Source organism: Sphaeramia orbicularis, chromosome 12 (genome assembly GCF_902148855.1).
Source record: "Sphaeramia orbicularis chromosome 12, fSphaOr1.1, whole genome shotgun sequence".
Lineage (NCBI taxonomy): Eukaryota > Metazoa > Chordata > Actinopteri > Kurtiformes > Apogonidae > Sphaeramia > Sphaeramia orbicularis.
The window spans coordinates 22,198,243-22,216,296 of record NC_043968.1 but is presented as its reverse complement, the minus strand read 5'-3'; the positions used below and the strand labels follow the sequence as shown (position 1 = coordinate 22,216,296).

Sequence of the window (18,054 nt, the reverse complement as noted above, 5' to 3'; positions counted from 1 at the left end):
GTAGTTTCCCCAGATGATTCTGTTTTAAAGGGTCGCCTAAAAAACTCAGAATTTCTGGCAAATCTTGAAACTGAGTTTGCATATTTGTCACAGAATAAACACACTGACATTAAAAGTATCATTAGGCAATATGTCTCCTTGTTTCCAGATGCACCCTCGCGCACTTCCTGGATTGAGCACGATATTGATGTGGGTGAGGCTCAGCCAATAAAACAACGGTTTTATAGAGTTCCTTTGTTGAAACAGAAAATGCTTGAAGCTAAGGTAAAGTACATGCTTGATAACAACATTGCAGACCATTCTTTTTCTAGTTGGGCCTCACCTTGTTTATTAGTGGCTAAATCCAATGCGACACCACGGTTTTGCACTGATTTCAGGAAGATCAATGCAGTAACTAAATCTGATGGATGGATGATTGTATTGATCTGGTAGGATCAGCTAAATTTGTCAGTAAATTTGACCTTTTAAAGGGGTACTGGCAAATCCCTTTAACTGAAAGAGCAAAAGAAATTTCGGCATTTGTGACTCCTCCAGGGCTATATTCATACCAGGTGATGCCATTTGGGTTAAGGAATGACCCTGCCACCTTTCAGTGCCTGATGAATTGTGTGGTCTCAGGGCTGACTGGGTGTGCAGTTTACTTGGATGATGTTGTGGTGTTTAGCAATTCTTGGAAAGAACATTTAGCCCACATTTGTGCTCTTTTTGATCGTCTCACTGAAGCCTCGCTCACTGTCAACCTCGCCAAATGTGAGTTTGGTAAGTGACCTACAGTGACCTATCTTGGGAGGGTGGTAGGCCAGGGCGAGGTCCGTCCAGTACAGGCTAAAGTTAAAGCTATACTTGAGTATCCATCTCCTACAACAAAAAAAGAGCTTATGAGATTCTTAGGCATGGTGGGGTACTATAGAAGCTTTTGTAAGAACTTCTCCACAGTTGTAGCGCCCCTCACAGATTTGCTTAAGGGAAAGGTTAAGTTTGAGTGGGACTCAATATGTCAGAGAGCTTTTGAGAATGTTAAAGGACTCCTGGTGGCTTCCCCGGTCCTAGCAGCTCCTCAGATGGATCAGCCTTTCAAGCTGCATATAGATGCAAGCAATGTAGGGGCAGGTGCAGTTTTACTGCAGGAGGATGTGAAGGGGAGGGACCACCCTGTTGCTTATTTCTCTAAAAAGTTCAATGTTCATCAGCTAAATTATTCTGTTATTGAAAAAGAAGCTCTGGCTTTGGTCTGGGCATTAAGACATTTTGTCGTCTACATAGAGTCTGGTCCGGTCCCTGTCAAAGTGTATACAGATCATAACCCTTTGACTTTCCTTCATTCTTTACAGAACCCTAACCAGCGGCTTATGCGATGGTGTCTCTTTCTCCAGGCGTATTCCTTGGATATCCAACACATCAGGGGGAAGGAGAATGTGATGGCAGATGCCCTTTCCAGAGCGTGATTGCTGCCATGGCCTAATGTCACTTGTTTTTACTCTTTTCTCTCACTCACCTTAAATCGCTTCTAAGTCGACAAGTTGCTGGAAAGTGGGAGAAGTTGGGGGTGGTTTACATGTGTTAATTCTCATTGGCCACTGGAAGTGTCCTCTTAAGGGGGAGGGTGTCACGGCCCAGCCTTTCTTTTCCTTATTTCAGTTCTAGATGCTCTAATTCTAGGCCCTGCAGGTGCCCTGTCTCCTGCAATCACCTGGGGTGTGGCTATAAAGCCTGAGAGGAATTCAGTCTCTCTCTCCTCCCTGCTCACTCTGGGCTGTGCTGCTGCACGGCCCAGACCTCCTGTTCTTTTGTTTGAGTTGTTTGTCATCTGGCCAGGTATGGTTTTGGTTTTGGCTCTTGTTTTTGGTTGGATTATTTTGGCTTAATTTTATCACTTATAATAAATTTTGGTTAACCGTACTGGTTGTGTTTGGTTGTTTTGTTATGGCTTTGAGCTGGGTCATGACAAAGTACAGATAGGAATTTTAGTTTGTCCTAGGACAAACTACAATTCCTATCTGTCCTAGTAGGATTAGGAATCCTACTGGATTTCAATCTCTACTGTGACATATGCATGTTTCTTTGCTTCAAAAATACAATTCTTAATCTGTTCTGTCATTTGTACATGCAACCTGTGCTGCTACTCATTCTGTTTGTGTGCTGCCTCTTGGCCAGGTTGTTATTGTAAATGTGAATCAGTTCTCAACTAACTTACCTGGTTAAATAAAGGTTAAATTTATAAAAATAAATAAATAAATAAATAAAATAAAACATATGGATTCCAGCTGAGTGGACATTTTTGTAACTCCATGAAAAGTAGGTTCATTAAAAAAATTCAATCACATTGTTTTTTTCATGCCTAAAGAAGAATAAAAACAGTCAGGAAAAAAAAAATCTTGATTAAGGTTCTCATAATTCATGCATGAAAGGGTTAAAGACCTATATCTGTTTTTGTGCAGACTACAAAAGGAATTTTCCTCTAAATCTAACTTTCATTAGTGATATCATTATCTGCATGTTCAACTTTTCAGTGAAAATCAGGTATTGTCATATATTTAAATTACTGATCAAATAGATGTTCATTACAGCTCAGAGTAAATTCAATGGTTATTATATAAAACTGAGGCAAAAGTGACTTTTTCAGCAAAATATATAATCAACTAACCATAAAAACTGGTGATTATAACTACTGTTATTTGTCAAAATATATTGGTTTTATTGGTGAATCAGTGTTACAGAACATGATGGTGTTTCCACATTCACCAGAGCTGTTGAATGTCTAAATAGGTCATATTTCATGCTGTTGAGAGGCTGGATTTTGCATGAATTATATCAATGTATCGATAGGATAAATAGTTCAAAAGTTATTGAACATTTTAGATCAGCAGATGCTTGTAGTTTTCAGCTGGTGTTTAGATCTCCAAGAGTTAAACAATTTATGTGTAAAGCATGTACTTTCCAGTAATATACCCAACCCCGCCAAAATCAGTTTAATTTAAAAGATGCATCTATTTAAGAATAGTTACAACTTTGAAACATTTGCTGCAAGAGTGATTTTTTGACCTGAGAAGCTTTGACAACTACTGCCAAAATCCAAAGTATTATACTTCCCCAAGTTATGTAGATAAAGTACTTATGAAGCATAATGTTTAACCATAACTGTGTGTTGGCACTGATCCTTACTGTTTAACATTAAATGTTATTCTAACCACACTAAGATTTTTTCAGAACGATTCATTTTGTCTTTCAGTGACTTTTCAGTTTTCCAATTTTTACTTGACGTACACCTGGCCAGACTCCCACACAGAACAAGGTCTTTGGTCAAATACATCTGGCACCGTCCACATTTAACTGCCCTGCACAGGATTCTGCGGAGCAAAGGTTCAGACTGACAGCTTTTACAGCGCAGGGAGGAAGGGTAGTGACACACATTGTGATTTTGGCAAGAAGAGTACATTTGGCCTTCACTCTGCATGTTTCAAAGAGGTCAAGACCTGACAATATAGGCCTGAGTGTAAATAAAGACAATAGTCTCACAATGGTCCCAAAGACATGAGTGTCTCATTTAGAATTTCAGTCTGAACACAAACAAACATTTTTGCAAATATATGTCACAATTTGCATTGATGACGTACAGATTTTGGACTTATTCATAATTCTCTGAAGCTTTCAAATAGATAAATAACTGTGAATAAAAATGTCCAACAGGCTTTATGCGCACTGATCAGGTCATTTGAGAAGCTTGGAATGTCTCCAATTCACAACGATTTACAAGTAAAGCTGTATTTAAATGTTGCCAGAATACTGACATCTGGACTTTCAGTGGATTTATACCTCATGGAAAAAGATGAATAGACATTTTCCTTTAAGTGACATGATAAGTTATCACAGCAAAATACTGTATGTATATGCCTTTTCATGAGAGGAACACTAAGTTTACAAAACAAAAATATCAAACCTCACATTTGACAAAGGCTACTACTTGACTCTTGTAATTAATCATATGTTTCAGTGTGTCTGTGTATTAACCAGATTGTCTTTTGGATAAGCCTGGTAATATTGCATTTTAGAGAACTTGAATTTTTCAGATCATAAAACAAAGTGGATCCAATAGCATCCTTCTGGATGGATGGATGGATGAATGAATGAATGAATGAATCTGATAAGTATATCTAAGTGTCCTACTATTTGTAGTCCTTCCCTCATATGATTAGACAACTTTCAATTTCTTTTTCAGATGAAATCTATCTCACTACAGGATGGTCACTAATGTAATGATTATTCAGCAGAACAGGAAGAAATACTGTCTTTAGAATGTTTTTTTTCTATCTGATCTGGGTATGATTATAAATTAAGGCACCACACAAATCTATGAAGCCAAATCAATGTGCTTAGTTATGTTGTTGCCCTTGTACAGATTTAGTGATTTCCACTTTTGAACAAGTCACTGCTATCATATATTGGTTACCACAGCAAACTATGTTACTATGACTTACCACGCCTCACTAACATTCTGCATTGATGACCATATATGCCCCAGCAGTCTAGTTAACAATATGTTACTGTCATTTCACCTCCACATATTAACTTTATAGGTTTCAGTCCTAAATGAAAAGTCATTCAGGATTTCCTTCCACACCAGGGTCATGTGACCTCATCAAGTCAAATAAGAGAAAACATTAAATATGTTAAATGAATTCTAGTGCATACTGTGTGAAATAAGACTGGTATGTAATGTGTAATGGATAGATCAACAGACAAAGAGAAATCAGGGGAGCAGCAGTGATTTATTTGTGAACAGAATACAAGAGCTTTCACAACATCAAAAAGAGGACTAACGGTAAGAGCACTGGTGGTGGATGTCTCTCACAGGTTTCCACCTCTGCTGCCAATCTACTGTCCTTAACAACAGGTATATGAACCAACAGCTTTGGCATGATGACAGATTCCTTCGTACAAGCCCATCTTAATTAAAAAAGCTGGTTTCTCCTGTCGTTCATCCCTTCGCTGCTTCCACATCCAATCATTCAAACAAAGAGTACAACTATTGGACTCATCAGGTGAGAAGAGTGTGTGGTGTACATTTAACTATCAAATAAAATTATCAACAAGTCATGCTCCTGGATAAGAAGCAGTCCTGAAAGGCAAAAGGGAACATGCCCAAAATCTCATCAACATTCTGGAAAATCCATTTACTTTGTGTCACCACAGGAAACAAAGAGGGTGAAATCACTGAGAGATGACTTTCCCACTAACAAGGCGTCAGCGCTGGAGACAGTTTCTGAACTTTATCTAAATTCAACCAGAAACACTGTGAACAGCAACAATAATAATGAAATTATACTTCGGAAAAACTGGCTCAACTTAATTGCAAAATGAATCACTCTCTAGTTGACTTCGGAAAAAACATAATTTAGCAATAACTAGGATTTCAAAAAAGGGTGAAGAGAATAAATAGTGCATTCAAGGAAAGTGGACAAAACTGGACTAGATTTCACAGTTGTGTAATGTTTTTCTAATATCCTTTCAGTGTGATTATTACTTCTGATCATGGTACATTTACATTTGATATTTTAAAAACTGATCTGGTTGTGTGGTCCAACACTGAAGCCTTATTTGGTGCATTTCAAAGGAGGATTAGGGACAAGGCATGATTCCCCAAGACAAAGGATCCATGCTAGTGTTACACTCTACAAGTTACACGTGACAGATAACAAGACGTTCTCCCTTTTCAGATCACAGCCTCTCGTCGAGTACAGCAGGCAGCGGAGTGATGACATCACAGGAAACGAATTCCCGCCCCAAATTGGACACCATCGCATATCCTACAAGAGGAGGTTGAAAAGATGTAAGGGATGGCTTCCATAATGGAACTCTATTTTGTTTCTCATGTTTTGTATTTTTGGGGTGAGAATTAAGAGCAAAAGCAAACAGGATGTGCAGATGTCAACATAGCATTAAGTACGTGTCATTCTTTGCAGCCAGTTTGAGAGGGAATTTCTTTTGAATTAAACTTTTGTAGCAACACAGAAACTTCTCATTTAATATAAGCTGATAACATCAATAAAAACTGCTTCAAACCAGTACAAATTATTTAAAACATCTGTTCATTTTTCCATTGTGAATGGATCAGAAGTGTTACTGCTGTTCAGTCTGTTGTGAGTCACAGTCTGGTACAGTCTTACCTGTCCCCACTCTGAACACCCATGGGTACACAGTAGTTGAGCTCCAGTCTAGCAATGTTTCCCAGCCGCAGCACGATCCCTGCTCCATATGACCAGCGAATACACTCCGCCAGCTTCTGAAGGTGAGCCCGAGGACCTTCACCTGCACGCAAACACACATGTACTGCGTCACAACAATAACCAGCATCAACCTGTTTGAACAGTCGCAGATGTAATATTGAGCAATGTTTCCTGTCCACGCACCATAGTTGAGGTTGCACAGGTTTCCTGCGTTGAGGAAGAAGTGTGTTCTGAAAAGGTCACCGAAGCCGCCTTTTCCTGGTCTGAAGGGAAGTGGGGTGTAGAGGTGCAGACCACCTGCCCAGTAAGCCTCACCACCTAGATAGTCACCTGGAAGACACGGGCAATGACAAGACAAACTATTATAGGATGTAGGAGACAAAAATGGTGTTTTAAAAATCAACATTGGCATGACTGAGCTGAATTTCATTTATAATCTGGTCCAATTTGCTTAAGTGTGGGGACAGGTGCAACACCTTACTTCTTCTCTTCATATGTAAAATTTCAGTCTATTTTCATCTATTCACATATTTTCACGCTTTGATACAATGACAGATCGGAGTGAATGTATTTCTTTCAACATCACCATACAGTACACATAAAAGTGGAACAAGGTGTAGCTCTTGGCCAGGACTCCCTTGGAAAAGAGGTTCTTAATCTCAATGGGATCTTTTTTCTTGGTTAAATAAAGGTTAAATAAATAAATAAATAAATAATGCTAACTCTAAGACCATGTGTTCAACAGAGTGTGTTGTGAATCATATTTTGCATTAATCAACAGCTAAATGCTAACCACTGACATTCAAATATCCTGAGTATTTTAACCACTACATATATTAGTTCCAGTTTTTCAGTGACAGATCAGTAATTTTACCTTCGCTCTGTGGCCCGATGCTGTACATCCCAAATCCTCGTACACTGGTGGGACCTCCAAGGTAAAACCTGCATAAAATACAAAACCATTGTTAAAGCATTCACACAGCTCTGTTTAAAATAAAAACAAAACTGTTATTTCAGATGTAAAAGCATTGATAAATGAACTCATACAGATGTCTTAAATAAACTGGTAGAAAACAAGAGCTTCTTAATCATCCACACAAGATGGTTTGGTATTGATTACATATTTGGTGTTCTTGGAACTGATCATTAACATCTACATAACTATCTCTTTGCATAGACCACAGTTTGGTGTAAACAGGCAGAGATTTGTAGGAGTCTCTTTAAGCAGTCCCTGCTGTGTCAAAGCCAGATGGTGGTGTTTGCATAAATCTGCCATACCTGTCAGCGATGCAGGAAGGTTGTCCTCCAAGGGGATAAAGCATCCCACCCCAAAGAGAAGCAGATAAAACCTGAGGAAGCACAAAACATTCTCAACCATAACCTCCTAGAGAAATTATCCAGTAAAACAGACCAATGTAACCATTGTTAGTAATGCTCTGTCGCCCTCTAGTGATTCTCTGAGGTAACACTTGTCTTTGACAGCTGAGATTGACAGAGGTTTAAACAATTCATTCATACAGTGTATAGAAGCTGTCAAACAACACATTGATTGCAGCTTCAACACAAAATTATACAGTGGACTCCATTCTTTCAGTCCTACCGAGTCCCAGAAGAGCCGTCTGTTGAGCTGAAGCTCAAAATCCTCTTTCAAGAAGCTGGCATCTCCTCCAGTGTACCCAGCCAACTCCTGCACAGCAACACACAGACCTCAGAGTCAACTTGTTCACATTAGACAAATGAAATTCACATTTTTAAAAGCACTAATGGATTTATTTCCACTGTTGTTCTATTCACTTTCTACTGAGGTAGCACAATGTTATAGCAGGCATGACAAATGCACAATTCTTGTATAAATTAATGTGCACCATAAAAAAGTGACTTATTAAAGTGTTTTTAAAGGAGCTTATGTGTCTCAAACTACTCAGGATATGAAAAGATATTGTTTGCATATTCACATACATGGGCACACTTACCTGATTGAGTCGCAGTAAGGCACCTCTGCTAGGGAATATTGCAGAATTCCTCGAATCAACAGATACTGTGTGCTGAACAACAAAACCAGCATTATGTTTTAAATATGCCCCTAAACACCTCCTATCATTACTTACACTAACTGAAAAACAGAAAGAGTCATCAGTAAAGACGCATTAAGATTTTCAGATGAGCCATTCGTACTGAGAGGGCAGATTTCAGCGAGTGTCCACTCTCTTCTCGCACAGCGAAGGAGGCACTGCGTGCCAGGCAGCCCAGCTCCCTCCACACACCTTCCCATTTCAGTGTGTGGTTGGTCCACCCAAGAGGAAACTGTAGGATGAGAAGATGATGGAGAACTTGAGCAGAAATGAATGAACGGCAATTAAACCCATTTACACACAGGGTCACATTGAGTGAACTGCCTTTGTGTTTTTAGGTAAATTAATCTCCGTGTTCCCTGTGGTTCCGTGCTTCTCTGTGGTTTGCAGTTGTTGTTACACTTAAAATAAGGCTACAGTGTTTGAAAGAATTTTATTGTCACTGGGCAAAAATATCCATAATTACCTCTCAGTATATTGTAATTCAGGTGGTCTGAGACTGACTCCTTGTTAACATGGAATTTTGGAAAATTCGTTTCACTATTTCCATAATGGCATGAAACTGCGAAGGGTTCAACTATATTTATATTTAGTCTTTTCATTTGGACCAAGATGAAAAAGATGACGGACACTGTATTTTCAAATTGGGGATTGTTCCCAATAGCTGCTGTTTGAGGGAATTTTAGTGATATAGTTCAATAAAACATTTTGAACTTTACAATCTATACAATGTTCTACACCAACTGTCCTTAGACTTGTGATTTAGATACCAGACAACCCATTAAAAAACCCCAGCCAGTCATCTAGTTTTTGTCAATGGAACAACGTGGATGCAGCAATAAAAATCAGACCAAAGCATTTACAGACGTTCAACTTACATTTAGCTCTGCAGACATCCCTCTGTCTGTCTCTTTTAGAGAACTCCATGGGAACTGGCCAGTAACTTTGTACATGTTTAGAGTGAGGCTGAAAAATAAGATATAAAAAAACATGGTGCATTTAAGGTTGCAGTGACAACAGTATTTGTGTTCCTGTGAAAGAGATTAACAGTTCATTACTTGCGTTCAAAGTGTCCAGGCTGGGGCTTAAAGAAGGACAGGCCATAGGATGTCTCCTTAGTTCCATAAGAGAACTGGAAGGTCAGCTTCTCAGCTCGACCAAACATATTGGGCAGCTTCAGACCCAGCACCTGTGAGACAGAACACAGGGTTTATTTATTACCCATGTAGCCATTCTAATGTGGTAAAACACTAAAATCAGGGTTCCTACAGGTTTCTACAAGTTAAATATAAGACCTTTTTAAGACTACTTAGAACTTTAATGCCCATTTCACAGCCATACTGGCAAAAATTCATGAATCATAGAATTTAGGAAAATGTATTTAGTTACTCCAACGCCTTGATTCCCACCGTTCCAAGTCATTTCTCAATGGGGGCTGCAAGGTTAGTGATAACTGGTTCCTAATTTCAATATAAATTGTCGGGTTGGAACAGGTAGAACTGAGTAGACTAACATCATTTTCTTTGCAGCTTGGACATCTCATGGACACATTTAAACACATTTATGGCAGTTTATGGCAACATAACTTAAGACCTACCGTATCAAATTTAATAAATTTTAAAGACTTTTTTAAAGGTATTTATTGCAGATTTGTAAATTCAAGACTTTTTAAGACCCCATGGGAACCCTGTAAAATGTAGTCATCCTTTTTTTTTGCTTGTTCTACCCGATGTAATCACTGATACAGATGTAGGTAACATGCTCCTGTAAATCTAACATAAAGGTAAATATGAAATGTGAGGGTCATGTGTAAACATTTGCTCACCATGCTGCCTTCATTGTTGCCGACCATGGTGTTATAGCTTCCTGTCAGGCGCTTTACCTCCGTCACCTCAAAAGTTACATCCAGACCATTGGGCAAAGCATCTGTACCTGAGGACAGTAAAGGATTGTTTTTGACCTAATTGTGTTTATTTTCAAGGTTCAGGCCACTAAAATTTTTATACATTTAGCAGACAGAAATAAAACATCACAAAATCTGTTCCAAAAGAACACAGCTTGATATAACACATCAGAGCAAAATTCTTATTGTTTTTGTCAGTGGTTTGTAGCTGTAAATGTGTCAATAATACGTTTTAGGTCTGAGTTAGTTACCTTCAGAGGTATCGATAAGCACCTCCACCTCTTTAAAGATACCCAGGCGCAGCAGCTTCTGTCTGGCAATGTGAGATTTTTTCATCACCTGTGGTCAATGAAAACGTGGGAAATAGTTAGACTAATCAAATCAGAGTCACGGTGCAAACTGTGTGGTACATTTATGTCTTTAATACATACGTCAATGAGATTTTTAGCGTGGAAAACATCAGAGATCTCATAACCCAGCAGATCCTCTTTAGTTCTACCCAGACCCTGGATGTTGACATGTTGAACCACCACCTGCGACAGAACACATGTAAAATTAATGAAGCAACAAAATCTAAATCAAATACACAGCACCTATTCAGATCAAACATACTGTTAACAATAATTATAAGATAACAAGATTCAGCTCACATCTTTATTTTCAAGGATCTCTTGCTTGGCCTCCTGCTCTGTTTCTGGTGCCTCCACCAAGTCATCAGGGTTTACACTCAAGTCTCGGCCATGCATGGGAAGAGGATCCAGACTCTGCATCAGGGACAAGTAGAACATTTCAATCACTCATATACATATGCCCTATAATAAACCCTAAACCTTGAAGCTGTTTCCACAGATAACATCACCCGAGAGGAAATTAGATGATTCTATGCTAGTTTTGAAGCTTTGTTATTCTTAACTAGACTTTAATAATTCATAAGATAGATAGATACAAATACATGGCACAGGTGATGTATCTGCAGTGTTATAGTGCAGCTGTCATGGAGGGAAAGGGCAGGAAGTCAATGGGTGGAGCTATGGGAGAAAGTGTGATATCCTACGGCCAGTGAACTGTACATGCCATGGTGAGTCTGTCCAGAGTAGAAGGTGAAAGGACCAGAACACACACAGTCAAGATGAATAGCACTACTTCTGCAGGGACAGTTAGTTTACTTTAATCGTTTTAGTTGATGTATTGTAGTTATAGTACAGAGTACAATAAAGAATGTTAAGGCATGAAAGGCCTGTTACAGAATGGAAAATTTCGGAAATAATTAGACTGGAGCTTAAAAAAAAAAAGCATTTGTGCAGACCTCTTTAGTGTGCATAACACCTGAAAGCACCACCAACCTGATAAAACCTGAACCAGACATATATTTACACAATTTATACCAGTTACATCATTCATATTTGGAAACACTGCCAAGTATTTTCAACATATTCCTAAATCGTAATTATACGTTTCAACATTACACGTTTCGGCTGTTTATAAATGCTTTCCTCCGTATTTTCCCTCATTATTCATCTTTTTGTGGCTTTGTGGAACAGAACATCGAGTACAAACGCTGGTCAATGTGCTGCCTTCAACATACACTGGGCAGGGAGGTCATGGCAAAGAAATGCACCGAAAAGCCAGCAGTCAAGAACAAAAAAGGTTTTTACCTTAGCGTGGACAGTCCCCATGGTGACTACCTGCTTCTAATTTCCTCTTCAATCGGGGTTCAGTGCAATAAACAAAGGGGAAAATTAGAAAATGACAGCGGCTACTTTCTCCAGCACCAATCCCCCTTCAAGGGAGACGCCATGACAGGTAGTGAGGTCTTGTGGTGTGTTCACGGACTCCTCGTAGGATACGTAATCTTCGAGATAATACTTGATCGTACTTTTTCGCTTTATATATATGCATAGATGAGACTAAAAAAATCACACGTATACAACAATGCAAATTACTCATAATTATTAAAAAAAATAAATAAATAAATTAAAAAAAAAAAAAAAAAAAAAAAAAAACTTGAACAGGACATCAATACATTTCCACCAGCAACATAGCTAGATAGTCTTTTAGTCAAACAGGCATTTAATCTCACAATGTGTGAAACACTGGGCACAATAATGGCACAATAATAACGCGGAAAAGAAGATTAATTGGCAATTAAAGGCAAGTGTGCGCATGTATTTTACACAGTGCCTCTACTGTCACTCTGTACTGACGCTAAAATGTCCTGACGGCCCTGTGAATGCACTTCTTCTGCTGTAACACAGGCCTAAATAAGGACAAAATAACTGGTAGCAGATACAGTCCGTGAAACAACGAACGATCATATGAAAACAGCGAAAAAAAGGCTTCGGAATAATAAAGTCTTATAATTTCTAAAAATGATTTGCTCTTAAATGCAGCACTGTGCCCTGTGCCTGTGATTGGTTAGAAATAGAATCATTAAAGAAGGCGTGGTATGCCGTGACGTAGAATGTCCAGTAGATGGCGCCGTTCGTGTATTTTTTTAGCCTTTTACGCATGGACAGTGTCACCTCCACAGAGCAGTAAGTGCAGGTTCTGCAGAAAACAGTTATACTTTGAATCTAAGTTTCGTCCTAAGGGATATTCACTGGTTTCTCGGCTAGTCTGCTGTAAGTGTTGCTGACTGGTTTTCAAAATGACAGAAATATTCATTGATACTGTGACATAAGCTGACAAGTTGCCTAATAAAAAAAAAAAAAAAAAAAAAAAAAAAAAAAATCACTGAATTTTAATTGAAATGTTTATAGGTCTACATTTGAGCAATAAATGAGTCCCTCTGCAATGTATGCTCAGTGGATTATTCACTTGATCAGTTTAAGTGTTATCTATGTTTATTTTTATTTTTATTTATTTATTTATTTATTTTATTTTTTTATGAATGAATGGTTTTCAATTAGCCTCAGTCTAATCAAAATCAGTCCAATTCCAGAAATCCTAGTCTACCGGTCTGATTACAGTATATGATTAAGAAACAATTCGGTGTTACTATTAAACATTGTAGTCCAGTCGTGATCTAGTAGTATCCAATAGGGTTCTGGACTCGAAATTCCATTTTCTGCTTTGGGCCACTGGTCGAGAAATTAAAATAAAACATAAAATGAATACAGTAAATTTAATCCTACATTTATTTCTCAGGATTTTTTTCCCAACGGTTTACCTCTTCAATTGCAAGAAGTAACTAGGAAGCAAATTAAATACAAAAAATGATAGACTAATTTATTATATATTTGTTTAGAATGTAGGTTTCTGCACTGTTGCCCATAAGGTTTTGATAAAGTACGTTTACTTCTCATGAAATGATTTTGACGATGTGATTTATTCTTGAAAGGTAAACTGTAACATAGGCAAATACTGCATGTTTTTGCTTTTGCAAATTTTGATAACTACTTTATGAACATGTAGCCTACGTTAAAGCAGCGGGACATTTATTTACATGTAACTGATCATATCCTCTTAAGACCCAGAACTGCATTTTAGTCCTATATAAGGAACAAGAGTTTAACAGCTTTACTTAAAAATAAATAAATAAATAAATAAATAAATAAATAAAATAACAATTAAATAAAATTAAATAAATAAATAAATAAAAAAACCCGCTGTCCACTGCAAAGGACATTCCATTAATAAAAGTGCCTATATCTGGGGGAGAAAAAAAAAACAAAAACTGTTGTATTATGGTGTTTCCAATAAAGACAGTTGCAAATCCAAACATTTACTTTCCTGGGTCTCTGGAGGATAAACACTGATGCCCTTATACCTCCTTTCATGAAGTTATTGTGACAATGTAATTTCTTCTTGACAGATAATGTAACTGAGACTCAGTATGTAATCACTGAACCTTAAACCTGGTCCAATGTGATTACTGATGTGTATAAATAGGAATAAAAAGAGGAATGTGTCTGAAAACATAATTAACCCAACTTTATGGACAACCTGTGTATATTAGGAATGATCATTTGATGATGAATCTGTGATGTTTAGGGGTCTTCAGGGGTTGTAGGAAAACTTTTAAAATGAAGAACCCCATGCATATCCTAGGGAATAAAGCAGTTTTTATACCTGTGGGTGTGGAGTCCTTGAACACGCTGAGGGGAACCCGTGGCACCATCATCATGACGCTGCTCAATAAACCCAAACTCTCTCTCTCTCTCTCTCTCTCTCTCTCTCTCTCTCTCTCTCTCTCTCTCTCCGCTACCGGCGGCACAAACAAGCCAATCAGAGAGCTCCGAGCGGCCTCCTCTCTCCTGCTGCTCTCTCTCTCTCTCTCTCTCTCTCTCTCTCTCTCTCTCTCTCTCTCTCTCTCTCTCTCTCTCTCTCTCCGCCGCGCTGCCAGTCCACCAAAAACGGTCCTCTTCCTCCTCCTCCTCCTCCTCTCGTATCGGAGACACACACGCACACATACACACACACACACACACACTGTCCAAACCCCCAGAAAAGCCCCGCTGAATCCTCACACCGTCTGTCAGCATGGGGAGCGCTTGTTTTTCCCGGGACGTTTGTTTGTTTATCCTCCTCATAAATACTTGCAGGGTGATGGGGAATGTCGGACTCGCAGGTAAGAGCTCCCCTTTCCTCTCTGTCTTTGCTTTTTTTTTGGTAAACTATTACATGTACTTTTAGGTGGCTTCAGTTTTAGTCTAAGGTGGAAAAATTAAGAAAACATGAATAAAGATTTAATGATGATGCCATAGATGATAAACTTGCAGATTAAAAAAAAAAAGAACCTATGCTCAGTTATTTGGCACCATTATAATACTATAGTCCACTGTCCGGTATTGTTATGTCTTATGATATTTTACAGCAGCATCATGATGCAAAATACATGTTTATTAAAGTCACTGGGATTTTTTTAAGCACTCGAGTTACTTCTGAAATATTTCCTCCATGCTTGGAATTGCCCGGTGTCACTAAAGAAATTTTTGCGTAAAAAAATCATCACATTGAAAATCAGAGCCCACTTGAATTATCAGTGTCAAACTCCAGTTTATAGGCGCAGTTTTACTTCATATTTCTACCCTGAAAGGCTTTTGTGATCTGCAAATAAATTCCCAGCCCACAAACTTCACTGGAACTTCAGTTTCCTGCGCGTAAAGGTCAATTCCAATCGGAAACCACAGCTTGATCTCCAGGTTAAGCGCTCATTTTCTTTCATTCGGAGTGAGAGAGGTGACTGTTGTAATACTTCACTGTAGCTACACGTGTGGTTGAAAAGGTGCAAATGATTTACGGTAGTTTACAAAGTAGAGTCCGCTAGAAAGCATCTTGTCTATGGGTTTAGTGGCATAGAGCTGGAGGAGGAGAGGGAGGGAGGGAGGGAGGTGGAGGGTGTGTGTGTGTGTGTGTGTGTGTGTGTGTCTGTGTGTGTGTGTGTGTGTGTGTTTGTGTGTGTGTGTGTGTGTGTGTGTGTGTGTGTGTGTGGTGTGTGTGTGTTGGGGGGTGACAGGAGGCGTGCTGAAGTCCCAGGAGGAGCAGGCACCAGGGTCCCAGTATTGACCAGGAGTCAATATTGAGACAGAGCCACCAGGCAGGGCTTTGTACAAACCATGGGGACTCAGGTTCAAACAGCAGGAGGAGCAGCGTGTGGGAGGTTATTTGTAGTGAAACATTTCAGTCCCCTCTTGCTGCATTTCACCATCAAAACTCACATAAAACTCTTAAAAGTCTTGAACTTGTTGCTGTTTTTGTTCTGTCTCTCCCCTTCTCTCTCTCTCTGCTTCGGCTCCAATAAAACACTCACTGAATTTTTTTTAACAAGAAAAATATTTATTGTAAATTCCGTTTTATCGTTTATTTATTGCCTTTATACGGCTGAGCCGGGCAGAGGGCCAGACAGAGAGCAGGGGCTGAACCGCAGGCTGCTTCCAGCCGGGTTGTCTAACGTACACACAGACTATTTATACTCAGATGGAAGCAGAGGCAGAGCAGAGGAGCTCTGCTGTGATGCACAGCTCTGCTGAACGATAGGTCTGACAGCAACAACCAAAACATCTCTATTCCTGTCTTTGCCTCTTGGTCCCCCCTCCCTGTGTGTGTGTGGGTGCACACTCTGTAATGAGCTGGCCCTCTGCCCTGGGGTCCAGACCCAGATGTGACCCACCACTCCTCTATCAATACCCTGATCAGTTGAAGAGGCGTTAAACCCAGGGTGGGACCGTGACTTTAGAGCTGTTTGTCTGTCATCTAAAAGGGCTCAGGACTGATTTGCCGGTCTTTGGCAAAGCTGTGCTGAATTTGGTGAAGATATTTAGAAAAGTTAATTCTGTTGCTTTAAAGGTGAATGAAGACACTTTACAGATTGGCTAACGATCACAGGACAAATCTGATCAACACAAAGGTTTGCAGATTAATTTCTATAAAATTCAAATGAATACAACCAAATCTGATGTTTGTTTTAATTCCTTGAAGCAAAGACATGTAATTGTGAGTGAAGTGGCAAAAAATTTGACTTCATGTAAAAAATGTAATATTATCATGAGCTTTATCTACAGGAGCTTAATGTCCCGTAATATAAATATTCATAAACCATGTGATCTCAGTTCTAGATTTTGCCTGTTGTTTTATAAATAACAATAGGCAGAATGTACAGTTATTGAAAAGGAAACAGACATGCTGACAGAATGGAGCAGAAAGTAGCCTAACACCAGACCGGCTTCCACCATGCTGAGCTGCTCTCTCTGGTGTCAGCTCTGGAGGGTGCACCGGTGGCTGTTGGAACATCTGCCCTCTGATTTTTCTGAATTGCTTGGGCAGTTGACAGTGAAGAACTGGAAGGCTAATAAACTGCAGGATGCACACATTAATCTAAAAAAAAAAAAAAAAACAAAACACACATGAAGTGTCCATTCAGACTTTGTAAAAGGCCTGTGAAGTCCAGTGGAGTGTGCTGGTCAGTGCTGCTGTTATTGGGAAACTCCTCCCTGGGCAGAGGCACAGTCCCATCTCACACCTTGCTGAATCCTCTGTGACAGTGGACTAATTGGTTGCTCATGGTCTTTGTGCAGATGCAGACGAGTGTGCAGAAGGCACGGATGACTGCCACATTGATGCCCTCTGCCAGAACACGCCCAAGTCCTACAACTGCATCTGCAAACCAGGCTACAAAGGTGATGGCAAACAGTGTGAAGGTAAGGAGTGTCCTTCGAATGCCCAGTCCCCCCTCATCAGTAGTTTTCTACAGTCTTTAACTCTGCTCTATAGGCTCCCTTCTTTTGCTATGATACTTTATTTTTTCTTCCTGCTTTCTGGCCCCAGTTTTCAGAAAAAGGTGACTTTGAACTGTTTTTTTTTTTTTTAACAGAAGTGGGCAAATTAAGCAGATTTATACAACCATCCTGTTCATTCTCAACCTAGATGTCTCATATCCTGTAAGACTGAAAAATATTTTTAAAACGTATTCTTGTCAAAGTAAAAACTTCACTTGTCGGCACGTTTATGCAACTTGACCCTATCTGTTTTTGAATGAACTTGTTATTGCTGCAAGTGACTAAAAAAACACTAAGTTTATGCTTTGAAACACAGTTTCATAAGCATGTTTCTCTATGTCGCCCTCAGAAGGTTAATTTGGTAAATGCACAATTAGTTGTGCACCTCTGTTCATGTGCAGCATGCAGAAACTTTCATGGGAATCATCTATATTTGGCTTGTATATTGTATGGAGCTTAAACAAAACAAAACAGGCAAATGACATAATAGACACAACACATGCTCATATTCAGAGCTCTTGCCACACATGAGGGCTGCATGTATATCACCACCTTCCTAAAATAATTGCTTAAGCCATTTTTTGGCAAAAATTACTTTTGTGCCTAAATCATCTCCTCGTGATGCTGGCAACCTCTGG

At 39.1% G+C, this 18,054-nt stretch overlaps 2 protein-coding genes across 2 annotated transcripts in view; one reads left to right on the top strand and one right to left on the bottom strand.

Annotated features, from left to right (window-relative positions):
• Window positions 1–4,747: 4,747 nt before the first annotated feature.
• samm50l (sorting and assembly machinery component 50 homolog, like) lies at window positions 4,748–12,010 on the bottom strand. Its single transcript, XM_030150114.1, has 15 exons — window positions 11,855–12,010; window positions 10,850–10,963; window positions 10,631–10,732; window positions 10,451–10,538; window positions 10,122–10,228; window positions 9,355–9,485; window positions 9,175–9,262; window positions 8,400–8,528; window positions 8,198–8,269; window positions 7,825–7,911; window positions 7,503–7,573; window positions 7,099–7,166; window positions 6,408–6,554; window positions 6,165–6,306; window positions 4,748–5,804 (listed from the first exon to the last, which is right to left on the bottom strand). Exons 1-15 carry the CDS (start codon window positions 11,873–11,875, stop codon window positions 5,759–5,761), a joined length of 1,413 nt encoding a protein of 470 aa, XP_030005974.1. The 5' UTR covers window positions 11,876–12,010; the 3' UTR covers window positions 4,748–5,758.
• A 2,531-nt stretch (window positions 12,011–14,541) lies between these two features.
• The window catches only part of scube1 (signal peptide, CUB domain, EGF-like 1), an 87,840-nt gene continuing 84,327 nt past the window's right edge, over window positions 14,542–18,054 (top strand). Inside the window, 2 exon segments of the mRNA XM_030149886.1 lie at window positions 14,542–14,769; window positions 17,216–17,338. Coding sequence (XP_030005746.1) covers window positions 14,682–14,769; window positions 17,216–17,338 — 211 coding nt within the window. The 5' untranslated portion in view covers window positions 14,542–14,681.

Excerpts from the sequence above, each read along its gene's own strand:
- samm50l (XM_030150114.1), bottom strand. The coding sequence starts at position 11,875 with ATGGGGACTGTCCACGCTAAG. Across the intron at positions 6,555-7,098 it reads CATCGGGCCACAGAGCGAAG|GTGACTATCTAGGTGGTGAG; the intron begins GTAAAATTACTG and ends CGTGTCTTCCAG. Across the intron at positions 5,805-6,164 it reads GGTGTTCAGAGTGGGGACAG|GATATGCGATGGTGTCCAAT; the intron begins GTAAGACTGTAC and ends CTCCTCTTGTAG.